Raw genomic sequence first — 12,240 nt, 5'->3', positions numbered from 1 at the left:
CAAGAGTGATCGTATGATATTATCTAAATTGGCTGCTGTTTATGGAGCTGTAGGGCAATATAATGTTGCGATAAAAACAAACAACTAACTCTTTATAAGTGTGTTTCAATTATGACATATGCGGGAAATGATTGGCTATTCCTTTGATCCGAAATATTTACGATCATCTAATCTTAGATAAGAAATGCTGGACGGTTTCTAATATCAGTGAGTGGCGAGAACTATGTTACTTTCTGTTACTGCTAAGTCTTATTTTACCCGGACATGGGACTTGAACTACGAAGGAATGGGTTTTATGTTTTAAAATATGTTTGGGGAAAAAAGGAATTAGTTAGGGGTATTTTGCCAAAAAGTATCAGGAAACTTGGGCAAAATATCAATTGGTTAAAATTAAAGTCCTGGATTACAAAACTTTCAAAGTCAACTCTCGACTTTTTCGACTGAGACTAAATGATAGGTGGGTATTACAATTGCATATTTGTTCAATAAACTATTTTCAAAAATACGAGATCAAAGTGTAAAAATAAAAACATCGTTCACAACATAAAAAAAAAAAATACGAAAAAAGATTGGTTCAAAGACTGTAAAAAAAAATTGAGCTTACCACTTTATGTTTGACCTGCGATAACAGATCTAGAAAGTTTTAATTGCGACGTTGACGAACATTTCTGATGTTTTCTTGGTCATTTTGGGTCCTTGCTCTTCGTTGTTCCTGAGGAGCTTCTCCGTTGTTCCTGAGGAGCTTCTCCGGGTCTAAATTTTAAGGGGATACTAAACGAACAATATCAACCATGTTTAAACAAGCAGTCATATCACGATTCCATAGACGAGAAAATCCTATTTGTGTTATTACTAGCATTGGAATCCCGCCGAACGTAAGCTGTCTCGTATTTGACTCCTCGAATATAATCACTATTTTATGTGTTTTTATGTATAATATATTTCACATAATATAATGCTGATTCTATAATGTAAAAGCCCTACTCTCTGTATTATAGACACAGTACGTTCGCATAATCTTCTACCTGGGGATCAAGTTCTTTATACTTGTCTCCATTAATTATATTGAATGTGGTATTTTATGGCACCATTTATGATAGATCCAGTAATCCAACTACCGGACCTTACAATGATGAATAGTTTATATAGTCGTGCACTATGTCAAATAATATCCTGTTGTTGTGTCGGAATTCTACCTGTCCTTAGACTTAACAAACAATTATATTCAAAGATAATTACAATTTTTTTTTTAAAAAAAAAAGACAATTTAATCGGACTCTTTTTTGTTTAAACTATATATTCTCCTTGCCTAAAAATATGGAGAACATATCTAAAAATGAGTTTTAGCTTGTCTAGAAATAAAAACTAAGATCATCTAATTCAAAGTTATGATACTGTAATGTGGAGATTTTTTTTTATCGTCACTTGAATTTAAACAGATGCATGCTGGCTTCTTAACATTTCAACCGAAAAAGAAAATTCTAGAGTGATTTTTGGAACATTCAAAAATAAGAACTTGGCGTTAGCCTTTCGACGATTCATTTGATACATACTTAATAAGAAAGAGACACGACATATTACAAGGATTGAAATCGTAACAGTCCCCTGTATATAAAACATTGTTTTATCAATAAATTGAAGGTATTTGAATAGTTTAGTGCAGCCTGTTAGCTTAGTTATACATATTAAAAGTACTGTGAATCAATTATCAAATTCTCAAAGATTTCGTGGTTTAGAAATTAATGCCAACCCCAATATCTTGTCTACAATAAGTTTCTTAAATAAATTGCCCTTCCGTAAATGAACGTAATGCCTGTCCCCTGATGTCTGTTTCAAGACCATGTGATCCCATATTATTGAAATCAGAGCCTGTTCGCTATCTCAGAACCTCGTCCCGTTATTGATACACTCATTTATAAAGCAAAGTCGATGGACGATGAAATTAAATCCTGAATTTAAATAAATATTCTTTCAATAAAACAGATTTCTACCAAATCCATTTCTTTCATTACGCTTAAATATAGTACAACATTTGGACTTTCTCAGGTACCAAAAAGTACTGCTTTCAAGAAACAAACTCATGTAATACAAAATAAATTTCTTTCTCAGATAAGAATGTCAAGTAAAAATTGGGAAGAGCTCACGGAACGGCCTTTTTTTTTTGAAATAATAAATTTTGACAAGTATCACATATTACAAATTGCCGTAATTTCCCGTCATAGAAGTAGACAAACTTATTATCTAAATTAAGCAAAATTCTATACAGACGGATACTTGCTTCCTCCAGTTTTATTTGTATATGTGAATAATGTTAGAACTTTATGTTTCTTGAACCAATTGGGCTGTCCAAATCACGGTGGTACCAAGAATAATACTAAGAAAAAAAAAACTTTAATTTTTTTTTTTACCAAACCTCAAACACTTCTTTCCTTTATTTCACAATCATGCATAATAAATGACGATTTGTTTTTATCAGTAGAAAAACATGAGACAAAAGATTATTGAAGGGCAATGCAACTAAGATATTTGTTGCACAAATGTCAAATTAATTTGGGTGTAATCAAATGCTGTGTTTCAATCTCTATCAGCTCTGATTTCATCATTTCTTTTGGACCCGTGATGATCATTTGAACAATGGAGACAGAGAAGAAAATGTTTATAAATAGAGAGAAATAATTAATTAACCTTTCCCTTTAATCCTGTTTTTTTTAAAAAAAATAAAAATATTTTATACAGGCTCTTGAGAATGAGTGACACATCAGAAAGAACCTCATTATTAGATCGCCGTAGATCTTCTAAATTGGCAAAGAATTATAACACAGAAGATACCCCAGTATTGTCTATACCATTGCCATCTCCCTATCAAGAACATGATCCTCTCGTATTTCCCACCTCAGCCGCAACATCCAATGATAATGGATTACACAAAAAATTTAAATGGTTTATTACGCGCACAGGGTCTTATGACGAAGACAGACAAGGTTTGGTTAAAGAGAGTACCGGTATTAGAGTTTGGAGTGAATCCTATTCAAGCATAGGTAAGGTTTTTTTTTTCATTTCGGCAATATATTGGTTTCTTATATAATGACTAGATTGGATTCATGATCGAATTAAGGAAGGTGTCCGAAAGCGGAGACTTCAAGATGTGCCAGGTGTGAGAGGCGAGCTATTAAAAGCAAGCGATGCATCGCAGGCATGGATACTCGTTATATTAATTGGAACCGTGGTTGCTGCCATCTCTTGGTTTATTGATGTTGTTCAAGAATGGATGTCTGACCTTAAACAAGGCTACTGTACAACAAACTGGAGACTAAACAGCAAATTTTGTTGTTGGGAAAGCGAAGGTGACTATTTTAAAATTTTATACGATTGCCCAAACCGGTACTAATTGTTTATTATAAGAAGGAGTATGTGATGCATGGAGGACGTGGCCTCAGGCTTTTGATGTTCAAGGGGAAGGAAAAACATATCATACTGCAATGATCATGTATACTGTGCTTGGTGTAAGTTCCGATGACAATTCTCCTTATATTACATGGCTATAGTTTTAACCTTTTCTACATTCTAGCTGACATTTTCATTAATTGCTGCTGCCATGGTAAAATTTACAGCAGAGAAGGTTACAGTGCGTAAACCCTCTAGACCCATTCCCTTTTCAAAATCTCCTTCTATGGCATCGATTCCTTTTGATTCACTCTCCTTTACCAGCATCCGAGGAGATCCATCTACTACTGCCGCTGCTTCATATGAAAAATTGGAACCACCCCAGTATGAAACAAAGTATGCGTACTACAGTGCAGGTTCCGGTATTCCCGAAGTCAAAGTCATCCTAGGTGGATTTGTGATTAAGGGGTTCTTGGGAATTAAAACTCTTATTGTCAAGAGTATAGGAATGGTAATAAACAAATGCAGTAAATTAGATTATTACTAACACGCCTGCAGATTTTCTCCACATCAGCCGGTCTCAATACCGGCAAAGAGGGACCGTTTGTTCACTTGGCGTGCTCAGCCGGAAATATCGCCTGCAGATTGTTTCCTAAATTTAATAAGAACGAGAGTAAAATAGATTAGACTGAATTCATTGTAATTTTTTTCTAACAATTCCCTTAATCATTTTAGGTAAAAGGAGAGAAATATTATCAGCCGCAGCTTCAGCTGGTGTTGCTGTTGCCTTTGGTGCACCTATTGGAGGCGTCTTATTTAGTTTGGAAGAAGTCAGTTATTACTTTCCAATGAAGACCATGATTCGAAGCTACTGCTGTGCCATGGTTGCTGCTATTGTACTCAAGGTAATTTAGATATTAAATTAGCAAAATATTCATGATAAAACGACTAACATAATCCTTTTAGATCTCAGACCCTTTTGGAACTGGAAAGATTGTTTTATTCCAAGTCTCCTATGATAAAGAATATCACTTATTTGAAATGGTTCCTTTGATTCTATGCGGCGCATTCGCAGTAAGTCTCTTCACATAAACACAAACATAGGAAAACCGGTTGCCAAAGCAATGGGTTAGACCATATTTATTTGACAATGCCATTACTAAAATCAAGGTGTATATCATTAGGGGTTTTTTGGTGCATTTGTGACCTACTTTAACATAAAATATCAACACTTTAGAAAGTCATCTGTTGTTGGTAAGTATCCAATTACTGAAGTATTATGCATCATGCTTGTTACTGCTCTTGTGAGTTATTGGAATCCATTCTCAAGGTGAGAATAACCGCTTTTTTATTTAACGTTTTTTTCAAATTTGAATTTACTAAAAAAAAACGTTTTCATATTTTAGAATGGGACTTAGTGCATTTGCAGCAAATTTGTTTTCAGAGTGTACACCTACCAATGATAACGGCGGTCTCTGCGCGTAAGTTATTCATTATTTGCATGTATACCTTACACTTTTATCTAAAAAAATAATAATCAATTCCACATTTTTTTAATTATGCAGACGTACAGTTGCAGAAATCCCAAACCTTCTTTATTTACTGATTACGACATTGATCATTAAAATGGGGCTGACTATGATCACATTTGGATGTGCTGTACCCGGTGGAATTTTCTTACCTAGCCTTATCATTGGTGCGATCACTGGAAGAATAATTGGTCTCATTATGCAATATCTCACACTGACCTACCCTGGTGCATGGCCTTTTACTGCTTGTGAATTGGATCTTGCTACGCGTGGTGAATGTGTTATTCCAGGCGTGTATGCAATTGTGGGAGCTGCAGCTGGGCTTGCTGGTGTTACCAGAACAACAAGTAAGTATCATGTGTAAAAAAAAAAAACTTTATATCAACCATCATGTTTATTTTAAGTTTCTTTGGTGGTCATCATGTTTGAGCTGACTTATTCCTTGACATATGCATTAGTAAGTGAATCGATCTAAAACCATTTGATTTTAATATCACCTGACCTTTTATTTAAAATTAGCCAATCATGATTTCTGTTATGGTACACACACACAAAAAAAAACCTTGTTTTTATGCTTAATGACATGTTAATTTTTAGGTTGCCAAATGGGTTGCTGATGCAATGTTTGTAGAGGGAATCTATGATCTGTTAATCGATTTAAAGGGGTATCCATATTTGGAATCCAGAAGAGAATACGTTCATACCATGACAATTATGGAAATCACAGAATACCTTTCCACCATCGATGCAGATGAGCCCATTTCTATAGGTAAAATCAAGCATAAATTATCCATCCTTGGTGCCATGGGTTATTCTGAAGATGGCGGATTCCCCATTTTAAGTGATGGCAATATCTTGGAAGGTTACATCGCCACCTCAGAAATTGTTCACTGTATAGAACAATTGGAATTAACACTTACCAGTTCCGCGATGACTGAAGCAGAAATAGAGAAAGTACCATGTTACTTTAACCGTGTGACAAATTTAGATCATTCTCCAGTAAATCATGATTTGAAGACACCCGTACGAAACTTGTTGGCACACGGTCATGATAATTTGGAAGCTACCCTACCAAAACAATCTATGAATGACTTTTCGCAGTATATTGATCATGTAAGTATTTGTTCTATCATTTCTTTTTTTTGCTGGTATTAATAGCTTATAGGCACCCTTAACAATCAACCAAAATGCGTCAATGACGTTGCTTATGGACATGTTTACTAAACTCGGAGCAAGATATGTCTGTGTCACACACACAAATGGCAGATACCTTGGTATCATTCATAAAAGAAGATTACTAGCCTACTTGAAAGAATTGGATGAAGAGGAATAAATAATAGACCATGATTTTTTAATTTAATATTAAGATGTGATACCGAGTTTATGGGTTTTGCAGAGCAGTAAAAAGGTGAATGCGGGACCAATCAGAAAAGTTCATTTGTGTATGACAGAGAGGGACAATGCGCATTAATAATAATAGTGTCTACAATTTTATTTTTTTAAGTTTTTGAGTATAGAAAGATTTTGTTCTATAGATAATCTACAAGTTCATAGCTAAAAAGGAGAAGGGGTGTATGTATGAAAAGGGTTCGGAAAGGGGAGGGGATATTTAATATTTAGTAATTTATTGGGGGTTGGAACCAGTGGTGTTGTTGTTGTTGTCGGTGGCGGAACCAGTATCGTTTTGAGCGGCACGGTTCTTGTAAACCATCTCGAAAAGCTTAAGAGAGCTAGATTGGAGATCGTCAATCTTAGCCTTAAGGTCTTCAGGGTTGATGTTGGCTTCACCAGCTTGAGCCTTTAAGGCTTCACCACGGAGAGCAGTGATCTTTTCCTTAAGGGCATCGGCTTCGGCCTTATCGAGTTGTTCCTTGAAATCATCCATGGCCTTTTCGGTTTCGCTCATAACAGAGTCGGCACGGTTAGCCATCTCAATGGTATCACGACGAGCACGATCAGCTTCAGCATTGGCCTCAGCTTGTTGGATCATGTTCTCGATTTCGTCACTGCTTAAACCAGAAGAAGCGGCAATGGTCACTAATTTTTATAAAGTGAGTCAATAACTATTTCCCTTTAGCCCTTTTACTATGTATACTTACAAGATTGATCACGGTTGGTGGCCTTATCCTTGGCACTGACGTTGACAATACCATCAGCATCAATATCAAACTCAACTTGAATTTGAGGAATACCCTTGGGAGCAGGAGGGATACCAGTCTATATAAAGAATATGTTAGTCCTTGCCCTCTCAATTAACCTTAACTAAATATACATACCAAGTTGAAGTCACCTAAGAGCTTGTTATCGCGACAGAGTTCACGTTCACCTTGGAAGACACGGACGGAAACTTGAGTTTGACCATCAGCAGCAGTAGAGAAGACTTGAGCCTTCTTGGTAGGGATAGTAGTGTTACGGTTGATCAAACGGGTGAAGACACCACCGAGGGTCTCAATACCTAAAGAAAGGGGAGTGACATCGAGCAACAAGATATCAGTGACGGAACCGGCGAGGACACCACCTTGAATTGCGGCACCAATGGCAACAGCCTCATCAGGGTTGACAGACTTGGAAGGTTCTTTACCGAAGACGGACTTGACAGTCTCGACAACCTTGGGCATACGAGACATACCACCGACGAGAATGACATCGTTGACGTCCTTGTTGGCAATACCAGCATCCTTCATGGCTCTCTCACAAGGGGGAACGGTACGGGAGATAAGATCACCGACGAGGATTTCATACTTGGCACGAGTCAACTTGGTGTTGATATGCTTGGGGCCGGAAGCATCAGCGGTAATATAAGGCAAGTTAATGTCAGTTTGGACAGTGGAAGATAATTCGATCTTGGCCTTTTCACAAGCTTCACGAATACGTTGAATGGCCATACGGTCACCAGCAAGATCAATACCAGACTCGGTCTTGAACTCCTTGAGGACATGACGGACGAGGTGAGAATCGAAATCTTCACCACCGAGAGCGGTATCACCGTTGGTAGACTTGACTTCGAAGACACCGTTTTGGATTTCGAGGATAGAGATATCAAAGGTACCACCTCCCAAATCGTAAACAGCAATGGTAGAATCACCAGTCTTATCAAGACCGTAAGCCAAAGCAGCGGCAGTAGGCTCGTTGATGACACGCATGACATCAAGACCAGCAATCTTACCGGCATCCTTGGTAGCTTGACGTTGAGCATCGTTGAAATAAGCAGGAACAGTGATAACGGCATGCTTAACCTTCTTGCTAAGATAACCTTCAGCAGTTTCCTTCATCTTACCCAAAACAAAGGCACCCATTTGAGAAGGAGAGTACTTCTTACCGTTGGCTTCAACCCAAGCATCACCATTGTTGTGAGCAATAATCTTGTATGAAACAGCAGGAATATCAGCTTGAACAGCGGGATCCTTGAATTGACGACCGATTAAACGCTTGGTAGCATAAACGGTGTTTTGAGAGTTGACAACAGCCTAAAAAATTAAATATCCGTATGTCAGCAAACGACACTTAACGATACATCCCGAGAAAAATGACTCATAATTCAAAAAAAAGATATTTACCTGACGCTTAGCGGCTTGACCAACCAATAATTCACCATCCTTGGTGAAAGCAACAACGGAAGGAGTAGTACGAGCACCTTCAGCGTTTTCAATAACTCTAGGGTTCTTGCCTTCCATAACGGAGACACAAGAGTTAGTAGTACCCAAATCAATACCAATGACAGGACCATTGACGGCTTGGCTGTAAGCACGGTTGGCGGTAGAAAGAACGCCAGTCTAAAGAACGAGAAGAAAAGCGTGATTAACAAAAAAATCTTCAACTGTCGGATAATGTATTTAACTTACGTTACGTGCCAAGGTAGGGAAAAGACGTTGGTGGGCAACCTTTGATAAGTTGTACATTTTTGTAGTTTGTATAAAAAGTGGGTAAAACAGAAAAAAAAGAAAAAAAAAGAAAAAAAAGATGGCACTTTATATATGCCAGGTACCTTACGAAATAAAATCTTTGGCCGGGGTGGACTTCAAAAATTCGTTCTTTCGTTTTCGATCAAAAAAAAAAATAACTTTAAAAAGTAATAAGTTATCTTTCCCCCAGTCACAATTTTTTAGTGCTTTTCCTTTTTAGTTTACGTACGCTGAACTCAGTGGTGCATTTTTTGAATGGAACATCCATCCAATTAAACTTCAGTTCGAAACTTTGTATTTGGCTCTTTCGTAGTTATTCTTTTTTTTTTTCTGGTCTCATTACCAGGGTGTTCGAGTTTGAAAGCCAATTTCGCAATCCAAGTAAACCTTGTATCTATTAAAGTTCCTGACTTTGACAATATGAAACACAGTAGAAAGAGTGCATAAGCAATTATACCTAATGTAAGTATCAGAGCCTTTGCCTTCTAAAATAATAAGAATACCAAACCCCCCCCCCCAAAACCAAGGTTTTGACAATAATATGGAGATGGACAGCTTTACTCAATTACGGATATTGCCCCTATTATTCATCGAGCGAAGTAAGCCAGATGGTAGAATATGGAAACAACGGCTGTGAATGCGTGTTTTTTCTCCTAAAAGTCTCCATAAATGAATTTGATTAGGCATTTCGGGTAATAGTGAAGAATAAAGTAAGGCGGAATCAACTTGAACTGTAATGCTCGTACAAACGATTGCTCGACACTCCAAAACAGCTTAAACAAATTTCCACTGAACTCAAAAAATGTTCGATTTAGAAGTTTGCAGAACGATGTATTCCACTTTTCTCCGCGATCACATCAACCAATCAAATATTTCTACCTATTTATCACGGCATGTTTTTAATCTTTTGACAACGACAAAGACATCCTTTTAGAGCCTAGCTGATGGTCGGATTAAGGACACCTATTGCTTGTAAAAGATAGAGCAAGGAAACTAAATTACCAGTATGTAACGTAAATTCTACCACTATTCTAGCGTTCGCAAATAATAGCGTGCTTTAAAAGAAACATTTCATAGAACAAACGAATCCGCAGTCAATTGAGCATAAGATTTAACAATTAGAACAGACTTTACATTGTAGGCCACAAAAGCGAAGGATCCTTTATCTTGTAGTATTTTTTTTCCATTTGTTTGTGAGTGTCTAGTCGTTTACATTGATTAAAAAAACACTTCATCAACTTTGATTTTTCTTTTTACGCACGTAGACTCCAGAAGGTTCTATGCGAGGCTTGTCTCCGCAGGGTGGATCCAAGGTGCCACGAATAGCCGCTTGTACTTCAAGTGGGAAAGTTGCATGCCTTGAGCTTTTCTATTATTTGATTTTTTGTTTATGAACGTTACTTTGAATAATTATAATCTTACCTAAAACATAACAAATCGAACGATTAATCTAAGTAGGATAATAAATACCAACAGTTTGGAAATATTGCACGGGCTCACTTCTCTTAATATACAATTTAGATTCCTCCAGAGTGTGCATGGAAGGACCTGGCACTTTCAATAAATCTACCAATTTCAATATTCGAAGCCAGAGTTTACTTGCACATTAAGGTTGGAACAACAGTGATTTAGTAAATTGATCTACGCATTAAAAAAAACTAAGCGTCTGATAGACGAATCATTGATGAGAGTGCTATTTTCATATTTGAACACCCATTTTAAAATAACTCTTTCGTAATTGTATTACGCTTTAAATAAGAAGAAGTAATCGTAAATAATTTTACGATACATGCGTGTGTTTAGAAACTAATTGAATTGACCAAAAAACAGCTTGTTGCAACAGCAGCGGCTGGTTAGCGCATTTCAAGGTCCGAAATGTACCATATTCGGAAATAATTCATGCCAACCATTGGGAAAGAAGACGTGTTTTTTTATATGTATAAATTAAAATAAAAAATAAATAACAATTTAAATAACGGGAGAGGCAGCTAAAAGATCAGCGAAACGAATGACCATACGTTGCATGTCATTGGATCGCATAGCACTTGTTTCCAATACCTCAGCGTGGTTTGCAAAAGTTTTTTCGGTATCTTCTTCAGTATCGACTTGTTGGGTTAAGCCCAATTCTCGCATGACCTCTAGTTTAGCATCTTTTCCTCTTGCTCTCACCACATCATTGGTGATCAAACTGATGCCCAATACTTTGACACCGGCATGACGAGCAACCACGACTTCGGGTACGGTGGACATGCCTACAGCATCAGCACCAATGGAGGCTAAATAACGTGCTTCCACTCTGGTCTCAAAACTGGGGCCAGTGACCATAGCGTACACTCCCTCACGAATATCCTTTTCACTAATACCTACTTCGAAGGCGGCCTTAAAAGCCAACTTACGGAGTGCATATGTGTATGCATCGGAAACAGCTGGGAATCGGGGTCCGAAGGATTCAATATTAGGGCCCATCAAAGCGTTGTTGCCCACCATACCGGGAAGAGACAAGTGGTCATTGATGATCATCAAATCGCCTACCTTGTGTACGTCTTTCAATCCACCGCATGCATTGGTCACAATAAGAGCCTTGATGCCCAACAAAACCATCACACGCACGGGTAAAGTACATTGTAACATGGTGTGTCCTTCATAGCAATGGAAACGTCCCACCATAAATACAGTAGGGGTACGTGACTCACCTAAATGACCAAATACAAGCTTACCAGCGTGTCCAGCAACTAAATATACCATTAAATATATTTTACATAGTTATATTTTCACTCGTGTGTTTCGTTTACCTGTGCTGGAAACAAAACCGGGAATGTCCTTGTAAGAAAACTCGACCTTGGTAGTTTGGTCAATCGTCTCGACTAAACCACCTAATCCAGAACCACAAATGACACCAAGTTCAACCGTTTTAAAATGCTCAGGCAAATTAGACCTGAGGTAATCGGCACTGGCTTGGTAGGTTTCTTGAGTAATGGCAGCCATTGTTAATAAATTAAAAAAATAATAGAATAAAAAGTAAGCTTAACACCAAAAAAAAAAAACTTTTGCGTTTTTATATAGGTTGCGGCCAATGAACCTTATCTGATGTCTATTTGGGTTTTGTTGAATGACCCGTGGGAACAATTGACAATCTCATGATAACATAAAGGCAATTATAGATCTGGTATATTTGCACCAAAAATATATATACCGATTTATCAGTTCTAACGTAAATAGAACAACGAGTTTAATCTTTATTATTTAGTGTAGACATTTCCATGCTTTACCCCGTCTCATCGTAAACATTAATCATTTGGGGAAGGTAGATATCGCATAATCTCGTTATCACAACGACGATGATAACGAGAGAGATCAAAAAATTCCCCTAATTTTTTGTAGTGGAAAACACATACTATCTCAAAGTAGGCTTGATAAAAGTAACT

At 37.2% G+C, this 12,240-nt stretch overlaps 2 protein-coding genes across 2 annotated transcripts; one reads left to right on the top strand and one right to left on the bottom strand.

The window, feature by feature from the left end:
- The first annotated feature begins 2,698 nt into the window (after nt 1-2,698).
- EV154DRAFT_463305 (chloride channel) lies at nt 2,699-6,372 on the top strand. Its single transcript, XM_051597629.1, has 14 exons — nt 2,699-3,038; nt 3,093-3,344; nt 3,403-3,503; nt 3,569-3,895; nt 3,943-4,057; nt 4,120-4,289; nt 4,351-4,458; nt 4,569-4,714; nt 4,791-4,865; nt 4,950-5,260; nt 5,318-5,370; nt 5,433-5,453; nt 5,511-6,026; nt 6,079-6,372. The coding sequence occupies exons 1-14, from the start codon at nt 2,747-2,749 to the stop codon at nt 6,244-6,246; spliced, it is 2,655 nt and encodes an 884-aa protein (XP_051458510.1). The 5' UTR covers nt 2,699-2,746; the 3' UTR covers nt 6,247-6,372.
- A 10-nt stretch (nt 6,373-6,382) lies between these two features.
- Nucleotides 6,383-11,825, bottom strand: EV154DRAFT_442168 (hsp7-like protein). The gene is made up of 8 exons (XM_051596975.1): nt 11,608-11,825; nt 10,793-11,547; nt 9,542-9,570; nt 8,756-8,879; nt 8,471-8,686; nt 7,190-8,380; nt 7,013-7,130; nt 6,383-6,950 (listed from the first exon to the last, which is right to left on the bottom strand). Exons 1-8 carry the CDS (start codon nt 11,798-11,800, stop codon nt 6,538-6,540), a joined length of 3,039 nt encoding a protein of 1,012 aa, XP_051458509.1. The 5' UTR covers nt 11,801-11,825; the 3' UTR covers nt 6,383-6,537.
- Between the last annotated feature and the right edge of the window lie 415 nt (nt 11,826-12,240).

Source organism: Mucor mucedo (genome assembly GCF_025094135.1).
Source record: "Mucor mucedo strain NRRL 3635 chromosome Unknown EV154scaffold_37, whole genome shotgun sequence".
Classification (NCBI taxonomy): Eukaryota; Fungi; Mucoromycota; class Mucoromycetes; order Mucorales; family Mucoraceae; genus Mucor; species Mucor mucedo.
Note: the sequence above shows the minus strand (reverse complement) of the source record. Positions and strands in the feature narration are given on the sequence as shown.

Excerpts from the sequence above, each read along its gene's own strand:
- EV154DRAFT_463305 (XM_051597629.1), top strand. The coding sequence starts at position 2,747 with ATGAGTGACACATCAGAAAGAACCTCATTATTAGATCGCCGTAGATCT. Across the intron at positions 4,459-4,568 it reads TTCTATGCGGCGCATTCGCA|GGGTTTTTTGGTGCATTTGT; the intron begins GTAAGTCTCTTC and ends GTATATCATTAG. Across the intron at positions 4,715-4,790 it reads TATTGGAATCCATTCTCAAG|AATGGGACTTAGTGCATTTG; the intron begins GTGAGAATAACC and ends TTCATATTTTAG.
- EV154DRAFT_442168 (XM_051596975.1), bottom strand. The coding sequence starts at position 11,800 with ATGGCTGCCATTACTCAAGAAACCTACCAAGCCAGTGCCGATTACCTC. Across the intron at positions 11,548-11,607 it reads CGGTTTTGTTTCCAGCACAG|TTGCTGGACACGCTGGTAAG; the intron begins GTAAACGAAACA and ends TGGTATATTTAG. Across the intron at positions 7,131-7,189 it reads TCTTAGGTGACTTCAACTTG|ACTGGTATCCCTCCTGCTCC; the intron begins GTATGTATATTT and ends TTCTTTATATAG.